At 40.1% G+C, this 23600-nt stretch overlaps 1 protein-coding gene across 1 annotated transcript in view; it reads left to right on the top strand.

Annotated features, from left to right (window-relative positions):
- Window positions 1–23600, top strand: part of PID1 (phosphotyrosine interaction domain containing 1) — a 208942-nt gene that overhangs the window by 101514 nt on the left and 83828 nt on the right. The window contains exon 2 of the mRNA XM_080933442.1: window positions 5644–5790. Coding sequence (XP_080789568.1) covers window positions 5644–5790 — 147 coding nt within the window. The remainder of the gene's footprint in view (window positions 1–5643; window positions 5791–23600) is intronic.

Here is a 23600-nt window from a genome sequence, read left to right as displayed (position 1 = left end):
GTCTCATTTGTCTAGGGCAGTGCCCTAATTTTTCTCCCTTATTCATGTCCCCTTATGAATGAATGACACATTTTCCTTATGGAGCTCCCCGCAGCTTTGGTGTAGAGGCAGCAGCCTTTCCATCTGCTCCACTTCTGCGGCCTTTAGATAACACTACCAGATTCCGTGCTTTGAAGGTGCATTCTCTTCATTGCCCCTGCTTAGCTGGTGATCAGCTGGGGAAGTCCTTTCCTGACAAGTCCAAGTCTAGCTTTTGAGGAGACCACATCTCAGGACAAAGTGTGCATGGTGCCTACTTAGAACCAAGGTGCAAGGAAATCATGCTACATATGGTAGGATGCTGTCACACATACCTACATTTCGCTACATCTTTGATCTTGAATGAGATTTTGATCATCATCGGACATTCATTAGCTTTTTAATATTGTCATTTTTGGTGAACTCCACATTCAGTTATGGTTCTGCAACCCAGTTTGTAAAGCGGTGTGTCAGATTGTGAGTAGGTGCTTTACCACAATGCCTTAACTGTTCAAAGATGTATGAGGCTCACTTTCTTTTAAAAAGATAGTAGTCTTACGTTTCTATGGCTTACAAGTGTAATTGCATACCAGTTTTGTTAGAGGCTGCAATTTATTTTCATGAATATAAATGAAATATATATATATATATATATATATATATATATATATATGAGTACAAACTATACATATATAAATTACACATATGATATATACATATATGATATATTTCATATACATATATATATACATATATATATATACATACATATATATATATATATATATATATATATATGATTACAAAATAGTTTGTACTGCTGGGTTATTTTATTTTCAAGGGTTGGATACTTGTCAAGCCCGCTAAATCAGGAAAAAGAAGGTATTGATTTATTGTAAGGCAGTGTGAATGTAAGAGTGTCTGATACACCTGGATCCAATAGTTGAAGGATGCCAAAGTGGTGTCTCTCCTCATCACAGCTTTTCTGGTCTCCTAAAGGTTTCAGTCTAAAACTGACCTTGAAGGATAAGGCTACATCACCTATCTATCTTCTCCGAGAACAGTCTGTTCAATTAACCTTGAAGCTCCTGTACACCAATACTTTTAGACACGTCCTTGTGGTACTCAGTCAGCCTATGACATGTGCATTTTCCAAAGCCCAGAATATAAATGTTGGTGAAGTTTCCCCTAGGAAGGAGGCAGCCAAGTGTACTTAGTAGAAATAGCCCCCTTACTTACATCTGTTCCTAAATAACAGCAAGGTCAGAGCTGGATTTAATGTTGATTTGTCACAAAAGATAAATTATTGCTGGCACAATAGCTCATCCCTGTCCCCTTATCTTCTTCATCTTTCCATAGGCAGCAAAGAGGATAAAACTGTTAGGAAAGAGAATTTCTACTTAAAGAATCATTTTCTCGGTTTCATTTTATTTTTGTAGCTTCTTAAGTTGCATCCTAAAGAGGTCACCCCCAGACTGATTGTTTCTCTTCTCATGTTGTACTGACCTCACCATCATCTGAGCACAGTTCCTTAGGAGGGGGTGTGGCACGAATCAATCTGTGAGTGACAGTCTGGGCTAGGCCTGGCTGGCTTAGAGCAAGAGGGCCGAGGTTGAGCCGCATAGCATGCTGAAAGTGGAATTTGAATGTGGCTGCTCTCAAGTCTTTCTCACCTTAAACTGTTGAAAGATTATTCATGTGTGTGGGCTCATATGTGTGCCATGGGTGCCTGTGGTCACTAGGGCTGGAGTCACAGGTGTTTGTGAGCCATGATGTGCGTGCTAGAAGATGAACGTGGGTCCTCTGGAGGAGTAGCAAGGTCCAGCCCCCATGTGTCTGTGTGTGTGTGTGTGTGTGTGTGTGTGTGTGTGTGTGTGTGTGTGAAAATTCTCTAGTTTAGTTTCCTGTAACAGCATCTTGAGACATCTTCGATACAGGAAACACATGGCAGGTTTTACATCGGCAATGGAACACTTGTAAGGGCTGCAAATCACCGAACCATCTCTCTAGCCCTCATCTTTCTTTTAAAACATAATTTTTCAAAATTATTTTACTTCCTCACCCATTAATCTCGAGGGTCAGCAAAGAGGCCTTTAGGCCACGTCTAATAGCCTGTGTGCAGTGACGGAGCCCATAGCTTTGGGATTTGGTCCGGTGGTAATGGCAGAAGTGCCAGAAAGGTGATCCCAGAACTTCTAGGTAGTATGACGACCTCGGCCTCTTGAAAAGGAGTCGATGGTGTGTCAGGAGTCACAATATGACAGTCTAGATCAGTGGCTTCTTGGAGCTCCCGAAGTCTCTCTGTACCAGAGATTGGCAGCATCAGGCCCCCACATGACACCTCTGAGTCTCTTTTTTTATTTTTCTTCCTCATCTTTCCACCCGAGTTTCTCAGACTCAGTCTGCTTTCATTCTCTTGCTCAGCGATGCCTGTGCTGCTCTTTAGACAACGTCCAGCCTAACATGCTGGGAAATAAGAAGACAAGACTCTTCTCTATTTAAAAAGTATATCAGAGCTGGTCATTTTGTTTCTTAAAATGTGGCCCTCAAGTCTCAAACAGAGGCAGAGATCTAGTCGCAGATGTAGATCCTACACTGAGGAGTTAGCTTCTGCAGCCATGGGAGCTGGCTATGTAAGCCAGACTGTAAGGCAGATTGCCAGCAAGAATGGGCCAGCACTCCCAGACTTGGGGATCTTCCACAGTAGAGGTATTCTTCCTCACCAGGGAAGCCTAAGCTGAATTCTTAAGAGTCTTTCAATAGATTGATTGGACCTCATCTAGATCATCAAGACAGTCTCCCTTACCTTGAACCTTCAGTCTTGTCTGCAAAACACCCTCACGGTTACACCCTGGTGAATGTTATGTTCAGCTACTGGACACTGTGGTCTAGACAAGTTGGCACATGTGTCTGCCCACCAGAGTGGTCATTTGAGGACTCCTGAAATACAGGCTTAGACCTGCTGTAAATGCTGAAGCCTCTGTACTTTTACATGAGTTGTATGTAGTTAAAGAGCTGATTGGGGCAGTCTACTTTTACATGAATAGTCTTATGTATGTATATTATTGAAAATATTAGAAGGTCCAGGAAGGATGACTTTTGAGGTAGCAAAAAGATATGTCTTTGAGATTTGATCATCGCTTTAAATTTGTGCTTTGCATTTTCCTTTCAGCACATTCATTTTTTTTAACCTTCCAGAACATTCCTCAGATCTTTGTGGTTAGTAAGGCAGCATTTTAGGATCCTCTGATATTTCATGGATTTAAGCATCTTGTACATCTGTGGTTCTTATGTTCTTGGGAAAGACACAAAATAAATTAACTCTAGGAGTCTGTAGAGATGATAAGGTGTGGAGAGGGTATGGGGAGGGAGTGGGGATTCAAGAGACAGTGCTGAGTCTGTGTGAGCACAGCTATCTACATAATATGCAGGCTCCAGTACAAAATGCAAATTTAGTGTCTCCTAATCAGAGCCCAGGAAAAACACATAAAGCTTTCTGCTAGGCTTTTGGATTTTTTTCTGGGGACATCTGTGTGGTTTCTTATCATTGTTTACTATTTTATACTGCTCTAAGAGGAGTTAAAAAACCAGGAGACTTTGGACAACTGGCATGAGCCTTGGTGGTGCTATGCCCACCTTCTGTGCCAACCTGTGTGTTTGGCACTTTCTAATTGAGACCGGTTTGCTTCTGTCCAAAGACTGAAAGTGCCACATGCCACTGCCCTGTCCATTTGAATTGTATTTCTAGATAGGTGTGCATTATACTTTGTCTAGGTTATGATCAGGGAATGATTGTAGGGAGCAGTAACTGCAATGGCCACGCTTCCTTTTCTTTCTGTGCTTTTATTTCACTGTAGGTTGCTGCCCAATACAATGAAGGGATGCCGAGGGAAGCATAGGTGAGGCCTCCTAGATGTTGCTTCTAGGGCACAGCTGATTTTGCATTTGAAGAAAATAATGGCTCCTTAGGGTGGCCTCTTTGGCTTTCTGTCTCCTCAATTCCTCAGTCATAGGCTTAACTTCTTACCTTACACTCACCTTGAGTCTTGACAAATTCTAGGTGTCTGTTCCCATCAGAATTCTCATTCATGGGTATCCCTGATACAAATGGGGAGCAAGGATTGAGAAAGTATTGCTGTGATCATCTCCTGAATGATTGTACCATGCACCATCACTTGAAAAAGACAAATCCAAAGATACAGTTATTAAAAATGTTGTAGCAGCCAAGCAAGAAGCCCTGTGAGGGTGTGACTTTCTTGACCATGGGCTCTGTGTGATTGCACAGGTTGCATGCACATCAAGTTAGGCACAGGAAACAAAGGCTTTTGTGAAAGTAAGGGATACGTTGGGTAGAAACAGCATGTTTAGAGGTTCCAGGTCACATGTGTCTTTTGTGTATTCTCAAACCCTAAGGAGGACACTGTGACTAGATTTGTGATCAGAAGCATGAGGTTGAGAGATGAAACCAGAGAGACAGTTAGGCCTCTGAATTATGAATAGCTTCAACAGCTATATTAAGGGCTTTGTATTTTTCTATGAACAGATGAGGAAAGTAAAGTGTTGGCATGTTCTAGTAGAGGCATGGCATACTTTACCATAGCTGGAGTTTAGAAGAACCACTTTGGTGATGATTTATATGGAGGGAATGTTGGAGTGAAGGAAACAGTTTGGGTGCTGTTATAATAGTGTAACTGAGGATAAAACCTCAGACTGGGTTTCATAATGTCCTGGTTAGTTTTTATGGGCAACTTGAATGGGTTTAAAGGCCAGGTCTGTAGAAATATGTGTGATTAATGATTGACATGGGAGAACTTGCCTACTCTAGGGCACACCATTCCCAGGTAGCTGAATGAGACAAGCCAGTGAGTAAGCTACGCAGCAGCATCCCCGCATGGTTACTGCCTCTGAATTCCTATCTTGGGTTCTTATTCTGACTTTTCTCGGTGGCAGACTACAACCTGGAAGTGTAAGTTGAAACAAACCTTCTCCTCTCCAGGTTACTTTTGGTCAGAGAATTTTATCACAGCAACGAAAGGGAAATCAGACCCCAAAGATAGCAAGGATTAAACAGAATCACATTCAGAACAATTTTCAAAACTGTTGCATTGGACTGCCTAGTGATAAGGATATGTCCCTAGAATTTTGGCTGGGGACAATGGAAAAGCATACCATACTAAGTAGAAAAATTTTCAAGGTTCTACAGCCATTTCCAGAGGTAGCTGGGCAGAGGAGGGAGTGAAGTCTTATGGGCTTTCCACTACTGAGCCTGTCTATTGTCCTTTCCTGACAGCATTCCTGGTGATGCTGAGTCTACACAGATTGTATCTCTGAATGTCCATGCACATGGCACCTTGGAAAAGCTTCTCAGATGATAAAGTCTTGAGTAAGATGATGCCCCCATGAACTTAGGTTTTTATGTCTCTGCTGGGGACTAACTGTTACCCACAACTTCATGTTAGCCCAGTCTTCATAGGATGTTGCCCTCTCCATTGAATAGAATCTCTCAATCTCACTTGCTACAGCAGAATTATCAAGACAAAGCATTTGTTACTAGGATTGATATGCAGTTGAATCAAGGTGCACATCCAAGTGATCTAACTCTTGGTTTATTTTCTCTGTCTTTAGCACTTCCAGACCATGCTGAAGTCAAAGTTGAATGTCCTAACACTGAAAAAGGAGCCCATACCAGCAGTTATCTTTCATGAGCCGGAAGCCATTGAGCTGTGCACCACCACACCACTGATGAAGGCAAGGACTCATAGTGGCTGCAAGGTACAGTGCAGGCGGTCAACAGTACTTCTCTTGGTGGGCCAGAAAAAAGCATGTCTGACATGAGGGTCTTGTTCGTCTTCCGTGTTCATGTTTTAAGGATGCAAATATCACATGACTTGCAGATTTATGGAGTGATGTTGGTTTAAACTCACATCCTGATTTTTTTCTCTCAATAATCGATTATTTCTCATCATACACTAAAATGTGAGTGTTGGTATGCATGAATAAAATAGTATTCTTATTGTTTTTTTCAGTGGCTTTAGGGAACTTTGACTTTCAAAGGGAAATTTTATTTCTTAATATTTATTTTTTATGTCTGTGTGCATGTGTATGTATGTGTGTATGCATGCAGATGCTCATGGAGTCTGGAAGACAGCATTGATAGATTCCATGAAGATGGAGTTTCAGGCAGTTCAGGCAGGCTAGTATCCAAATTTCAGTCTTCTAAAAGAGCATCAAGTGCTCTTGACTGTTACAGAATCTCTCCTGTTTATCTCTCATGACAGTCTCTCCTTTTGTATTTGCAATCTGAATAAAACATGTCTTAAAGGATGAAAATTCTCAACCCCAAAGCAAACCAAAACAAAATATTTTTCCAACACTTGAGCCTTTCAAGTCCCTTTGCGGGTTATTTTTTCCCCTCAAAACTTATCCTAATATTCATGCCTCAGAATCTGTAAAAACCAAAACCAAAACAAACAAGCAAAAACAAACAAACAAACAAACAAACAAACCAAACAAACCCCCAAAGCCTTTTTTTCATTTATGCCAACCATAATGCCTACATGGAAACAAAACTAGAGACAAAATGTTCAACTGTGGTAACATTGAAAAAAATTTTATATTTTCTCCTCATGCTTTTTGGTTGCATTCGTGAATATAGAAATACATTTAGAGATATCAAAGAAAATATGATTTATGTGTATTTGCCATCAGGAGCTTATTTAGAGTACAGAATATATAATAAGGGGTAAGGAAAATGCACAGTTGTTTATGATATATTTTTGGAAATCTCTTGGATCCACCCTTCTTCATATTTCTTGTTGAGGAAGCAGGTCTTACATAGCTGTGGTCAGGTTGGAACCTGCAGTTATCCGGGGTGACAGTAATCTTCACAAACCTTCACACGCACCCCTTCATTCCACACATAATTACTGCATGCTCAGTGTCTGACAGCCTCTGGGGCAGAATGTGGACAACACCCACAACATCTTTGTGGAATTTTAACTGCAAGTTGTGAGTCACAACAGGAGAAAAAGCACGCATGCAGCCATTAGCCAGTGATAGCCAATTTGTAAAGCCCTTCTGGAAGCGCCTTCAGAAAGAGAAAAGTAGGAACGCTTGGTCTCTGGTGTCCATGTGGGCTTGCTGTCCCTTTGAAGGGAAGGAAATGGGCCAGTGTGCCTTGGAAGGCCGAGGAAGGTTGACTGGATGGGGTGACTGTGTGAAGTGGCCTCGGGTCTATCATGTGTAAATCTACTGGTAAAGCACCAAGGCACTAGAGAAATATTAATGACACTTGGAAAGTGATCTGAAATCAAAACTCACATACATCCCTTAGCAGATGTGCTCATGCCATTGTGAGTTACTATTAGAGAAGATGGTGTGGAAGATGAAGTAGGGACCAATGTAAAGATGACAGCTTAGTTTGATAAAGCACACAGATTTTACAATGTTGTTCATTGTAAGAAGTTACAGAATGAAAAGTAGCTGTCCATGCCTTTACAATGCCAGCCCAGTCGTAGAATGAGTTCTAGGACATCCAGGGGTACATAGTAATACCCCGTCTCAAAAACAAAACAAATCAGAATAAAACAAAACAAGTCATAGGGGCCTCATTCTCACATGAAGGTGTGTGTGTGTGTGTGTGTGTGTGTGTGTGTGTGTGTAAGAGAGAGAGTAGTGATAGGAGGGATCGGGAAGGGAGAGAAAGGGGGAAGAAAGAGAAATTGAAGGAGGGAGATGGGGGATTTTCTAGAAGAATAAAATTGTATAACCTTCATTTTTATCTAGAAAGTGTATAGAGTTCAGTGTTTATCTTTTCTTCTATCGACATGTACTGCCCTTAAGCTGTATTCATTTATTTTATTTCTAAAAGGATATTCGGGAGCTGGGGAGCTGGCTCACTGGTTAACGAGAACATACTGCTTTTTGCATAGACCGGAGTTAGGTTTCTAATACTACTGTCAGGTGACCCACAACCTCCTGGAACTCTAGCTCTGTGGCACAGGGTCTCTGCCTGTGTGTCATTACCCCTTAGAGGTCAGTGACCCTTTTCCAGGGGTAGAATATCAAACACTTACATGACAGTTCATACCAGTAACGAATTACAGATATGAAGTAGTAATGGAACTAATTTTAGGGTTCGGGGTCACTGTATGACGAGGAACTGTATTAAAGGGTCACAACAGGAAGGAGGAAGTTAAAAAGGATGCTCTAGGGGATCTGTCACCCTCTCCCGGCATCCAGAGCTTCTCTCACACGTTCGATGGCCAAACACACATATTTATAACTGATTCTTTCAAAAAGAAACTGGGAAGACGTGGATTTCAGGTAAGGATATTGCAGATCATCCTGTAGGCGTCAGTGTGTGTGGCCAGCTGGGCAAAGGAATGCCAGTTGTAAGTTTAGCTGAATCCAGGGAAGAGTTTCATGGATAGCCAAAGTGCAAGACACCCCATTAGACCATCAAAGAGCCATGTGAACTCTGCAGCCTTAGACTTGGTAGAGGTTTGAGGCCCGGAGCGTGGTACTTCTAGAGCCAGAGATCAGGGTTAACAATGCTTCAGGTACCTGAGCATTTCTGTTTTATCTGACCATTCTATTCTGAGTAAGAAAGCCTTCGACATGTGATTCTCAAACTGTAAGCTACCAACTTAATACCCCTACATTTTAACTGCAAATATACCGACACTGTCTTTCTTTTTTCAAGGACAATACCATGTTTGTTTTCAAAGTCATATTCCTTTGTTTATTTTTTTAAAGGTTAGATCTTGGAAATTCTGACATTTCTGTTTAAAAATTCCCCAAACCTCCCCCTGCTTCCCCCGAGTCATCTTCAAGAACAAAGTCTAGTGTTTCCTCTCTGCTTCTTGCCAGTGAGTAACTCAGCTCACAAGAAGCCAGCTGCAGAAGGGACTCTCTTCCCGACTCCTGAGTCCCAGAAGAATGAGCATAATGTCGCCTTGGCCCAGCTGCAGGGCCAGTGTTTGGGACCCTCCATCTTAACACAGAACTGGTTCTTTATTGTTTTTTTTTTCCCCCTAATGGTTCCTAAGATGTACTTGCGTAATTTTTAATTTGGGAAGGGAGAGAGGCAGGAAGAACCAAAGGGGAGGGAGTTAAGAATGACTTCAGGTCAGCATCACTGAGACCCTTGCTCATCTCCTGCTCCCTCTGATCTGTATTCTCAGTGGGTCCTGGAGAGATCACTCTGCCAGGCTATTCATGTCTGGGGCAGCTGGGGCTTTGTGAGCTGTCCTCTATTACTGCTGCTTTCTTTTTCTTTGGGGTAGGTTTTTTTTTTTAAACCAGATAGCCCATTGCACCCCTTTAAGACTCTCACTGGGGCTGCTTTGAACATCATAGGTCATATCTGATTTTGCAGCAGTGGTGACAGTGACAGTTTGTGGCTCCTGTCTCTTGCGTAATGGGATTCTGGGTGGCTTCGCCTTCTTAGCAAACATTCATTGAATCAGTACACAGTGAAAGTTCACTGTCTGTGGGAGTCATAGAGAAAGAGGTTGTAGGAAATGAGGTGTACAAACCAGCAGAGGGAATAGGAGGAATGCTCAAGCAAATTCACCTCAATTATTTATTTTTGGTAAAAAGTCTACTGGCTTCTCACTGTGGGGTTACAATTAACTAACTATTTTGGAGTGTGTGCTGTGCACGAGTGTGCAATGGCTAGCACATAGAAGTCAGAGGACAACTACTTGGGAGTCGGTTCTCTCCTTCCACCATGTGGTTCCTGAGGATCAAATCTAGGTTGTATTTGTCTTGGCACCAGATGTCATTATCTGCTGAGCCAATTCACTAACCCAGTTACAGGGACTTCTAAAGACCTTTGCCTATCTCAGAATCCCTGAGTTTTTCGAAGAAACATTTTTCCATTGATTAATTAATTAATTTTTCTTAACTAATTAATTTATCCATTTACATCTTAGTCCCAGAACCCCCACCAACTTCCCACTCTCCCAAGTCCCACCCTTACAAGTCCCTTCTCCTCTACCTCCTCTCGTTCTCCTCAGGAAATGGGAAGTTCTCCTTGGGTACCACCCTACTCTGGCACATATAGTGACTGTAGGCCTAAGCGCTCCTCTCTCACTGAGGTCCAACCAGGCAGTTCAGTTAGGAGAAGGGGATTCAGTGGATCTGGAGTAGGGGAGGCTCCAGGGAATCTATTAGTGTTACTCTAGCTGAGACCCATAGCAGTGGGGGATATGGAACCCGAAGTTCCCAGAAACTTCTCTTCAAACACTTAGTGTTAATGACCGATTGAGACTAGGAGCCAGCACTCTGAAATCTACCATAAAATTTACCTGAAGGTGGGTGGCTTGGTGTATGAGAGCTTTACCCACATAGCAGTGTATGATAGGGGTAATATAAATATAAGTGCCAACCAACTGGTGCTTTATGATCCGAATGGGACTCAACAAAGCATATCATGACATCTAAATGGGGAATGGCTCTGGTGTCTCTCTACACATGTGTTTTGGGTCTTTGTGTGTCTTATCCTCCAGGGGGCGCTGTACTACTTTGTACAGACTTACTTCCCTGATAGGTCTATGCTCCACAGTTCTGATAGAGATTATGTTGTGATGATGATGATGATGATAATGATGATGATGAGCAATGATAAAAAATACCAATACAGAAACTGTGATCCTGGATAGCACCTGCTTATTAATACAGTTAGTATGTTTCCTAATTATAGAATGAGTTTATCCTCATGACAACTCAGTCAATTAAGGGCGTAGACACTCCAACATCACAGATGAGCTAGTTGAGACAAGAAAGCATTCCTAATCCTGTCTTTGGCACCCAGCGAAGAATTGACTGAATTCATCTTTGTCTTAATCTATGTTGTAATGGATTCTGGTACTTCTCACAGCCAGATTAATGCCGCATCCTACCATATATCTTTTTTGAAATATTGACAATTTGTATCATCAAATTTTGAGTCACTTCTTTTATACATACCTAACTTTCTGTGATGTTTAGGAACTAAAGCCAGGGCAAGTGTCTAGTATGGATACTTTCCCCTTTTACTAAATTGTAATTTCAATTATAAAATTTCACTGGGTACTGTGTGCAGTGATTATGTCATACTACTTAACATGTCCATCTATGTAAATGTAAAAACATAACATAAGAATTTCTCAAAAGAATGTAGTACTATGTAGATTTCAATGGTGATATATGGTATGTGCTGGTCAAATCATATTAATTGATGCTTTATACTTTTATCTTTACTGTGTGTTTAGAGCCTTTTAAGTCCTCTTTAATATTTATCTGTAAAGTATTTAATAGTTGGTGTGAACTATAGCCATTCCACTCTTCTCTGAATACCAAGACTTTATTACTTCTGTCTGGGTAACTGCTTTCCAACATTACGTGCTCTCATGTCACCCCTCCCCTTTCTGGCCCCTGGAGGTCACCCCTGTACGTTGCTATGGAGTAATGTTTCAGCAATCACATAAGATACTACACGACTTGTTATAGCTGTGGCAAAATATTTGATGCCCACAATGTAGATGGAGGAATGAATGGTTTTGGTTCACGGGTTCAGACTACTTGTCCCATCCTGTGGATTTGGGGTTGTGGCAAAGCTGAGCATCATGGTAGGGAGAACATGGCAGAATGAGAGCTGGGAGGGGAGACAGAGAAGGAAGAGGAGAGAAGGGGCCAAGGGAACCATGCATACCCTCTTCTTCCCACCTCCCTCCACTCTAGCTTACCTCTCTATACCACTTCCTGAGTAGGACCTCAGCTGAGGACCACTCCTTAAGACATGACCACTGGGTGTTAATTAAAATCTTAACCACAGGGCTGGTCAGAGATCTCATTTGGTTTAGTATATGCTGAGCAAGTATGAAGACCCGAATTTGGGTACTCAGCACATGTGTAAAAGGCTGGCCACGGTTGCACTTGCTGGGTGAAGGTTAGCTGTAGAGAAGGTTGGATCCTGGAAGCCCACTGACCATGAGCATCCTGCCTGCCTGGATTGTTAAGCTTCAGGCTCAGTGGGAGATGAAGAACAATTGAGGAAAGACACTCGGTACTGACCTCTGCCCTCCTTATCTATGTGTACACATGTGTACCTGCACAAACACATGTGTGCATGCACACAATAAGCAGCAAATCACCAGACACTAGTGCCATATACACAAACCACACAGGAAAAATTAACATCTGAACCATAATGATAGCGAACACTTGTTTGGTCTTTGTGATTCTGGCTTATTTTTCGCAATATACCATCCCACAGTTTTATGCATTTTTCTTCAGAAGATAACATTTCTTGATTTTATGGTTGAAGAACATTCAGCAGGGCAGACATCTGAGGCAGGGGCTGAAGCAGAGGCTATGGAGGGGTGCTGCTTCATTTGCTTGCTCTGCCTGCTTTCCTGTACCATCCAGGACCACCCACCTAGGGCTACTAGCACTGTCCACAATGATCTGAGCCCTCCTGCGTCAATCACTAATTAAGAAAATGCCCTACAGACTTGCCTAGAACATCATCTCACAAAGGCATTTTCTTACATGAGATTTCCTCTTCTCAAATGATTTTAGCTTGTGTCAGCTTGACATGAACCTATCCAGCACAATGTGGCTGATTTAGAGTTTCATAGGCCTGAACAGAGACACTTCTGAGCTGGAGGTTTTACTGGCCCTATCTTGTAGTACATAGTTATGTAAAACGGCCAGTCCAAGAAGTGAAATCCAGCAACTGAACTTGTGATAAAAGCTCCTGACTTGGACTTAAACAAACTTAAAATCAGCACCACATGTATCTGTTTCCTACACTTGAGATTTTGTGTTTATGTGACCTGGTGTGTGCTTAATTAAGATAGTTATGCTCTGGCATTTTTTCTCATTAAAAAAAGCTATTTTATTTTTTTTAACCATTACCACCCATTCACATACATGAATCCAGTGATTTCTAATTATGTAGATTTTTCCTTTCCAAAACAAGCTTTTTATTTAAATATCAAGACAAAATTTAAATAAAATGATGAATAACTTATTAGTCACTTTTGTATTAAACAGAGGAAAGGTTTATTTTGTCCATGATATTGTAAGCTTGTGCCCGAGGCTGCTTGGTCTTGTTTAAGTGCCTAGAACTCTTGGCAGCTGAACTCTGAGTTGGGACACTCAGTCCTGAGATAATGGGAGCTGAAAAGAAGAAATAAAGAAGCAGCCAGCGTATTATATGGGATGTGCCTCTGGTGACCTCCTTCCTCCATCTTAGACCTACGCCCTCTCATTACCCCTTGAATTCTGCTGTCATATTATGAGTTCATCGGGGATGAATCTATCTACTCCATCATCTTCCTCTAAATTTCCCGGAAATATTATTACAGACACACCCGGAGATGTGCTTTACTGCTCTACACATTGCTCAGTCTGATGGAGGTCAGGGTGGACAGGAACTGTCACAAGCCAAGATGCGCAGAGCAGACTTAGGCCTCTGCCCCTCATTGCTAATGTTCCTCTAAGTCAGGGTGGGGCACACCTAATCCTGTTTTCTTTCTTCTTTCCAAGATTTTATTGTAAGCCGTCTAAACGCTCCTGTTTCTTGCCCCTTTAAATGTATGGGGGGAGAAAGCTGACAGTATCTAAAATGTTTTTGTTTAACAGATGAGATTTAATTTAAAACAAAATTAATTATTGTCAGCGGTCAGAGAACAATTTTGTAGTTACTCTTTCCACTTTAATGTGGTTGTGGAAATCCAACCCAGTTCCTCAAGTTTGCACTGCAAGAGCTATACTGAGCCTTTTCTTGGGTCCTAATGTACATGTTTTCAGTCTTTTTGGTAATAATTACTTCCTGTGGATTTGTGAATTTCTTTAGGCTTTTCCTTCCTTGAATCTATTCTTCCTCCGGCCCCAACCCCAATCTTCTTTTCTAAGTTTCTTTCCTCATTTATACTTTAGACTCTTTAATGTTTTGGGTATTCATGGAAAACAAAGATAAATAAAAACCTTCGTTCAATGCTGTGGGCTGAAATAATAGTCAACTTGAACTAGCGTGACCTACTGAAATGATTTGGTTTCTCCTCCATAAATTCTAACAGGAGTGTGCACTGTGATGTATTCCAGGGATTGCCCTTGAGGTCTTGCTCTGTAATATCAAACTTCTGCTTGTCCTCTTGTCTAGAGTTCTTCTCAGTCTGATTCGTCTTATGATGACACAGTTGGCTTAAGAAGTCGAAGCCCCAACTCTTCCCAAGCCAAAGCATGGTGAAGGCTTTGCCCTTATCATAAGCAGCTGACTTTGAATATATTCTGATCATATTGGACACATTGCATGTCTGCCCTAAGAGCAGGGTTTATGTTTGGAGCACTGATTATTCTGGATGCTTGGGCTCTGTGCAAGTGTTCTGTTCTAGAGCTGGGAGGGATCCAGTTTCCATGGACATGGGAGTTAGTATGATAAAAAGAGGAAAATATATGCTTTGGGAAGATGTGCCATTTTGCCCAACTTTAAAAGAAATTCTTTTCATTGTTTTGCTTCCTTTTTTTCAGATAGTTTCTTCCTTTTTTTGTCAAGATAGTTTCTCCATGTAGCCTTGGCTAGCTTTGAATTTTTTCTGTAGATCAGGCTGGCCTCAAACTCACAGAAATCCACTTGCCTCTGTCTCTGTAGTGCTGAGTCATACATCACTAATTCTGGGTTCCAAACTTTTTAGAACTTTGTTTGTGGAGGTTTATCTAACAAGTCAATAATTTTACTGACAAAGATATCATCTCTTTAGGCCAAATATGTCATTTATATAAGACAATATAAAAATCAAATAGGATTCATGGTTCTCTTCTTGGTCTTCTTTTCTTCTTCATCACATGTAGGTATGAGGTGAGAATCTACTGTGTGTTCTCGCTGCCTTGACTTCCCTGCTCTGATGGATTGTACCCTAGAATCAACTAAATCCTTCTATCCTCAAAAAAGAAAATAATAACTCCCAGCTTTTGTTTAAAAAAATCTGTACTCTCACTTATTAGTAATTCCTGGGTAATAAGATATAGATAAAACTTTTGATAGAATTTCCTTAAATTTTTTGCTTATTTTATTTTTCTCAATTTTTAATATTAAATCAGCATACCTTTAAAAATAGGTTTTAAAAATGGATAGGGAAAGGTTTTTTTTGTACGTGACAAGTTTGTTTGGAAAATTATATGCCAGAAATTGTATCCTAAGTAGTGATTTTTACAAATAGCTGCCTCTAAGCCAGAATCTTGGACATTTGTCTCTTCTTGGGCCCAGATCAGAATTTCCATAGTTTCAAGGAAAGTGACCTTTTATGTCTCATTTGTGGCTTGTCTTGTGTCAGACTTTCAGGGTATGCTCAGCATAATAATTTCAGGCTTACTCAAGTGCACGTGAAGAAATTCTGTTCTGCTTTTCTGGAGGCTGCTTTATGGCTTCAAACAACAGAAGCGTGTATTTTCTCAACATTCTGGGGACCAGAAGTCAAAACCCAGCTTCACTAGGCAGAAGTTAAGGTGATAGCAGAGCCAGGCTCCCTCTGAAGGCTCCAGGGGAAAAAGCCATGAATCACCCTTTGCTGTTTGTGGTTTGGGGCCCCTTCACTTCATTCTGTGCATATGTGGCCACACTGCCCTTTTGGGGGGGGGCACTGGACAGCTTTATTGATGAGAATCAGAAGATTGCAGGTCAGTTGTGTGGCTCTCCTGTCTCTTGCAAGGATGCTTGCAGCTGTATTTAGTGCCTGTTGAATAATCCAAGATAACTAGTTCTCCCCAAGTCATTAATAAAATTGGCAGTGACCCTTCTTTGTTGTGGTAAATATTATTTGGGGGTTTCTATCCCACCTTTGATCATTTAGTTTCCAAATAAAAAGACACAAAACCTTTATCTTTATAATAAGCCTGAATGCACTACAGCTGGGCAATTACCAGTCTTCTGCGCTAGTTTGTCTACTTTCTTGTTAGTAATCCTGAGATATCACTTACCATGCTCTGTCTCTGCTGCACGCACTCTAATTAGCCAATCCTCATGGCCCGGGAACTAAAGCCCCACCTACCTCTTTCTGCCCAGCTACAGGCTGTAGGCATCTTTATTAACCAATAGTTTAAAATTAAGGAGTAAGGTTTGTACGACAAAAGCTGGCATCCATGAGAATTCACTCATATTGAGGCAATTAGACATTGGGATACAGAACTTAGCATTACATAGCAACAGACCAAACCTCAACAATTCTTCCTTATAAAATAACATTTAGAGGTTCCAGGGTTGGAATCTCATGTCTTTGAGTGACATTATTGAGCTGGTCACAGATAACCTTGTACTTGGAAAATTCTAGAGATTCAGGCAGCTTCATGATTATGTCCCAATATGTATTATTATATTGTCTTCTGATTTCTTGAGGACACCTGAATCCCAGAGTGTGTATATACCTTGGTTGTATGAAATTAGACAGTATCTTTATATGATCCATGCAGAGTTTTCCTAAACACTTTAAAGTCTCTCTGGATTGTGTATGAGATGTCATACAACTCCAACACTATTCAAATGCTTGTTTATCTGTGTTGGCTATAAAATAATGACATTGTCAGAACTGATGTGTAGGGTTTACTATTTTAAAAGACATTTTGATCAACAGTTGAGTGGATGGGCCCATGAATGGACAGGGCTCACCATATAGTTGTTAAATACATCCACAGCATATAATACATATAAATTATGTTTATTATTACAGCTTATTGTTTAGATTAAGTTTACCATTTCTTGAGCTTCAGAGAACTATTTTATTGGGACTTGGAAAACTCTTGGAACTAGAAAAGTAAGGAAGATTATTCTGTGGAAAGAGCATCTTGCCCTTATGTTGCTTGAAATGGTTTTGTTTTTTCCTCATTTATTTTCAGAAAAAAGAGGGTCTTTAATATTCTATATGGGATGGGGATGCAGAAAGATGGTGCAGTAGTTCACAGCATATACTACTCTCATTGAGGGCCCTGGCTTGGTCTCCCATGGTGACTAACAAACATGTGCAACTCTAGTTCCGGGCAATCTAATGCCTTTTTTTTCTGCCCTCCACAGATACATATACACAATACAGGTACTTAAATATAAAATAAAAATGAAGAAATCTTTAAGAAATTCATACAAAATCTATATGGAATTTGAATTTCACATCTTAGGTTGTGAACATTTCAAGTCGTGGGTCAGTGTTGTTAAGTATGTTAAATATTTGCAAAAAAAAAAAAAAAAAAAAAAAAAAAAAAAAAAAACAGGAAAAAAAAAAATAAAACCAAACATCCACCCTCACAGTTCTACTGCAGGGGTGTAAATTAAAGCTTTGCTGGCCATTACCAGAAAATTCTGAAGGATCATTTTGAAGCCAAGATGGAAAGTATGTTCCGAAGGGAAAGCCTGGGGAAAGCCCCTTACTACTTAGTTAACCACACCTCAAGAGCATTCATGTTTGGACCATTCACTTCAAACAATTTGTTGGCTTAAGTCTGAATATTTTAGTTTAATTATTATCAGTGATTCTCCATGTATCTTTTTTTTTTTTTTTGCATTTATTCTGGGGATAAAAATATCATTTCTGTGTGGTAAACTCTGATGTTTAGTCAACCCAGAGAAGCACCACTCAGAAAAGCAATCAAGGTGGTGAAGACTCATTCATGTTGTGTTTCCAGGCTCAGACTCTTAGAAGGTTGTTAACAACCTTCAAAACAAAACTCTATTTTATTCAACTGTAACTAGTCAAGGCTTTCTTGTTTATACATTTCTGAGTGAGGGTTCTCAATACCATTTTCCCCCAGTGTTCCATTCACTTTCTGCACGAGAGGTATCTACGTGAAGGAATGGACTATCAGCAACATCGGCTTGCTATTTTAAAGCTACTTTAATTCCTTAATTTGCTTAATGGGAAAGAGATATAACCAAAGCGTCAGGTTAGATTGATGGCTGCAAACTGCTAAAGTAGCCTCCTGCAAACTCTGATTTTTGTTTCCAATTGTTTTTCTTCCTTCAGTTATAATGCTGTCCAGGTTACAGTCATAGAGAAAAAAAAATCCAGTGATATGAAGTACTAATCATAACATATTTCTTATTTGTCCCTCATAAACATAGTTATTTTGGGTGTTTCTCCTTATATTTACTTTCCTATTTCCGAATAGTTTGTCCACCACTCATGTTTCATAATACTTCCGGCTATCTAATCTGGTACATAGAGATTTGGTCCTGTAACCACTTTATCCATTGTCTTTCTGATGGCTTTCTTATGTAATTATTTCTGCAAATTGTTTCCATTAAGTCTTCATCTTTGAGGTAACTTCCGTGTCCTTTAATGCACCATGATTTCTTTCCCTACATTGCAAGCTCTTTGACTCTCCTGTTATGTTCTTGGTACTTTGAAGTATCACAGTGACAAACCATAGTATATGAGTTTTCCTTCTGTTCATCCATCTGACGGTTGTCTCAATTTGGAGACTCTGGCTCCTTGGTAGTTTAAGCAACCTGAAGTAAAACCCTGACCTCCTTTCCTAAATCCAGAAACCTTTTGGTAAATAGGGACACGTGATACAAATGGAGAAGCTATGTCTCAGTCTACGAATTCTGCTTAAGACGATATGGCTCCTATGCGTAGGTTCAGCTGCTCTGTATAGCTTCCAAATCTCTGCCGCAGCCTCTTTCATGTGGCTGTATTCTTTTCCTTTCATTTTGTGCTTTCTTTATATAACTTCAACTTTTTCATTATGAGTTTGGGAGAGAGGGCAAAGATAAATATTTAAAATCCTTGCCATCTGTGCCCACAATCCCTCTCTGAACTATTAAAACCTCCCTAAAATTAGTTTAAGCTATTTGAACCTCTCTTTAAAAAATATCTTTATTGGTTATGGGAACAATAAGGTTTAAATTCACAGTTGAATATATATTTATGAAGCACCTGGAACTTTCGCCATAACCAGACCTATATGAATACACAAAGGTTGCTATGGAGATCCAGACTCCTATGGTTGAATAAAAAAGCCAATGAACTATAAGCCAATGTGATGGTGAGAAAGATACAGATGTTAAAGTCTCAGTGAATAACCCTTTGCCCAAAGAGGTCATAAAATACTTTTTAAATATGAAGGGGTATTATTTTTACTACTACTACTACTACTACTACTACTACTACTACTACTACTACTATTACTACTACTACTACTACTACTACTCCTACTACTACTACTACTACTATTATCATTGTCACTCTGGACGTTTGAGCTCCTCTTGACCCAGAAAACAGGAGGCAAATGCTGTTGTGACAGTGGGTGCAGATGTGGTTTTCTTTGCTGTACTTGATGCTCATTTCTCTGTTTTTACAGAAAATATTTTACACTCATTTATTTGGCAAGCAAAGTGATGTCTGGGCTCCTGTGCATACTGAGTTCTGTAAATGAGACATTAGTCAGATTGGCATTTGTGAGTCATCAGGCATCCTCATAAGCCAAAAACTGGGGATTATAAAATCATTTACTGAGGAAATGGTGGGGATAAATGAAATTTATCATCGTGGGAGCCAGGAAAGTTACCTTCTGAGCTAATGACCTCACTGAACCTGGAGGTTTGATTATTTATTTTTCCTGTGTGTTCCATCTTGATGGATTATGCATTCGCTTGAAAAATTGTTTCTCTGACACTTGGGGATAGTGCTAGAAACTCTTTGTCACCACCTGCTATGTCTGCAATGTCTGTGACACCCTAGAGGTGTCATTTATTATCACAAAGGCGTTTTCCTATTACTGTGTTTACTGGATGTGTGCTGTTCCCAGCAGAGAGCACATCAGGTCATTCCGGTCTTACCACTGAGTCCCCCATTTTGTTTCCCTCATTCTCTTTTCCAAGTTAGTAAAAGTCCTTGCATACCTTGGTCTTGCTTCTAGCCTCAGCCCTCCACAGGCTCAGGCTAGGAACAACACAGGAAGCTCTTCGGGGTCCTTGGCATATATTTTCTGTAAAACAAACACTTGCTTTGATGAGTGCAGACACTTCCTTTCTTTAGGAAAGACTTGATGTATCCACAGTCACTACATAGCAAGATTCTGACATTCCATCCAGAGAAGCAGAGATACATTAGCATAAACTCCTAGTGTCCATATCTGTTCGGATCCCAGAAAAATCTTTTATTAGGGATGACAGTACTACACTCTCCTAAGATCCAAAAAGAGAACACAATCTCCAGAACAAAACACTCATTCAACAAACACAAGAGCAGATCTCAGCACTTGGAATTACAATCTTCCCAAACCCAGATGTCGAGACCCTAGTGTAGCAACACAATCAGTACCCAATAGGATATTATATCTCCATAGTGCCCAGCAACCCTCCCACAGCAACACAGTGGAAGCACAGGCTCTGACAAATAGCCTTTATGAAGATGATGCAGTTTGTAAAGAGGAGACAAATAAATCTATAATCTATGAAAGCACAAACAAAAAGTGAAAACAAATGAATAAAAAAGCTCAAGACCTGAAAATAAAAAGAGAATCACCAAGAAAGCCCAAATTGAAGGTTTTCATTTCATTTGGAAAGGAAAAATTTAGGAAGTTGAACAGAAACCACAGGGGGAAGCTTAGCCAACAGAATCCTGGAAATGGAGGGCAGAATCTCACGTATTAAAGACATGATAGAAGAAAGAGATTTAAATCTGAACAGATCCTGGCATAATACTTCCAAGAAATCTGGGACACTGTGAAAAGACCACATCTAAAAAATATTAGAAATAGAGGGAAGAGAATAAACCCAGGTGAAAGGCACAGAAAATGCTTGCAACAAAATCATAGAGAAATATTTCTCTAACTTAAAGAATGAGAAGCCTATTAAGGGACAAGAATCATACAGAGCATCAGATAGACTGGATGAGAAAAGGAAGCCTTCTTGGCACATAGTAAAAAGGAAAACATAGAACAAAGAAAAATATTAAAAGCAGCAAGAGAAAAGGACCAACTAACATATAAAGACAAACCTATGAAAATAACACCTGACTTCTGAATGGAGATTCTAAAAGCCAGAGGGGCCTAGACCGATGTTCATAGACTTTTAAGAGACCGAAGATACCAACCTAGTCTACTATATCTAGCAAAACATTCAATCACAGTAGACGAAGAAAAAACAAATTTAAGTAATATCTTTCTATAAATTCAGTACTATGCAAGGGGCTAGCAGAAAAAAATCCAACTTAAACAAATTAACGACACACAAGAAAACACAGGAATAAATTATCCCAGACTGGAAAAAAAAAGAGGTGAAATATGCACACACACACACACACACACACACACACACACACACACACATACACACACACACATAAACAAACACACTCACACACTCCAGCACCACAATAAAATAGCAGGAGTCAACAAACACTACTCATTGATATCTTTTACCATCAATGGACTCATTTCCTCAACAAAAAGATAGGCTAACAGAATGGGTTTATTCTTCTACTGCATCCAAAAAATATACTTTAACCTCAGGGATAGACAGCATCTCAGGGTAAAAGGATGAAAAAAGACATTCCAAGAAAATGAAAGCTCATGGGGCCATTTTAATATTTAACAAGAAAAATTCAATTTCAAACTAATCAGAAGAGATAAGGAAGGATAGTACATATACAATTTTGATGTGTTAGTTTTTGTTTCATTTTGTTAGTTTATTTTTTATTTTATTATTATCCCACAGAATGTTGTTTGCTTTCTAATGAGAGACAGCACTGGGGAGGATCTGGATGGGAGGGGAAGAGAGAAGGAGTTGGAAAAAGTAGAGGGAGGAAAAACCATGATCAGGATATATTAGGTGAGAAAAAAAATCATTCCCAATAAAAGAGAGAGTCAGAGACACACACACACACACACACACAGAGAGAGAGAGAGAGAGAGAGAGAGAGAGAGAGAGAGAGAGAGAGAGAGAGTGTCAGAGAGAGAGAGAGAGAGAGAGAGAGAGAGAGAGAGAGAGAGAGAGAGAGAGAGAGAGAGAGAGATTGTGTTTCTTCTCACCAAATGTGACCTCCCAAAAGAATGACAGTGGAGATGTCATAACCCCACATATCCGCTGGGTGGTGTTAAGGCAGAGTCAGTGACCGACATGAAGACCCAATAGAGCACTAAGAATTTAGTTTATTTCCTGTTAGCCACTTCATCCTCCTACTCAGGACTCTGCAGTGGTTTTCTTTTTTAAATGATATGCTCTCTTAAAATAAAACACTATTTCTAACTACAAATACATTAACAAAAAGGTTCAGGTCAAATCTATGTGCTGACTATTAGGTATTGTGTGTATTTTAAAGTAGTGAAGTCAGAAGTAAGAATACTGAATGTGTATCTTGCCAGTTGCTGTGGTTTCATGTCAAGCTTAAGGCAAGACCATGAATGAGAGACAGCACAGATCCAGGTTTCTCATGGCACTGGTGGCTTTCTGAATGGTCTCCTGACTTCTTTTGGAGTCTTGAGTGCTCCATTACTCCACTGTAGACACAGGGCACTCCTAGTCGTGTGGCACTGTCCAAGTGATACCGGCAGGTGGATTGGCCAAGCCTGTAGTGTCCATTTGTATAGTAGACATTAGGGATGCTGAACGTGTGTTACATTTTTAAAGATAAGATAACTCCTGATAGAAATATGTACTCTCAGTTGTGTGATCTCATTAGGCTAGGTGTCTGGTGTGTGTTCTGTAGATGATGGACCAGGAGTTCTGGCTGAGGGAGATGAAGGATGCCTTTGGTTATGTAGAAGATCATGGAAACTCATTCACAATTGCCTGCAGCTGTTTTAGAGATAGTAATGTGCCACGTCAGATTTTGTATCTAGGACAATTCTCTGTCCTGAATCCCAGACAGTAGGTGAGGCTTAGTGACACTATTAGGAAATGGGCTTTAAAGCAGCATTTGCCTTGAGCTCTCTTGGTGTCTGGACCCAGAGATGGTGACACCATTCCCCTCTACTTTGTCAGAATGAAATGGATGAGGATGAAGAACTTAAAAGGAAATGTGGCTCATGCAACTTTACCTGCAGTCTAAGATTCAGTGACAGGTGGGGACCAGTTAGCATAGCCACAGCGGGTCATCAATGCTACATTAGAAGATACAAGTTTAGCTCTTATTTGTTTCTAGAGACAATGGAGATTTAGACAGAAAATTATTGTAGTTGTTCACCAAGTAATATCACATTTCCTAGTAGAGAAAGATGCTAAAAAGATATCATTTTAAATATGGAAATCTATAGATTGTGTGTAAGTAAACACAAATGCATTTTCATTGAATTTATAAACTAAATTCTTTGTTAGTTGATTAGTCTGTAGTAATTTTGTTTTTAACAGTCAGCATTAGACTAACTAATAACACTGATGATTAAAGCATCATTATAAAGAAAGTGTCATTGGGGAAACTTCCATTTTTCTTGTTCATAAATGTGGCTGAATTCTTTGATAATCATAAAGCAAAGGCAAGAATATATATATTGAGGGTAGGTGATGCTCAGTGGGTTAAATTCTGGAAGTTAAAAGATGAAGACCCGAGTTTGGAGTCCAGGACCCATGCAAAAGCTGGGATCGTGGTGGTGCAGGGCCTGTC

This window comes from Micromys minutus (assembly GCF_963924665.1).
Source record: "Micromys minutus genome assembly, chromosome: 19".
NCBI classification, from domain to species: Eukaryota; Metazoa; Chordata; class Mammalia; order Rodentia; family Muridae; genus Micromys; species Micromys minutus.
Note: the sequence above shows the minus strand (reverse complement) of the source record. Positions and strands in the feature narration are given on the sequence as shown.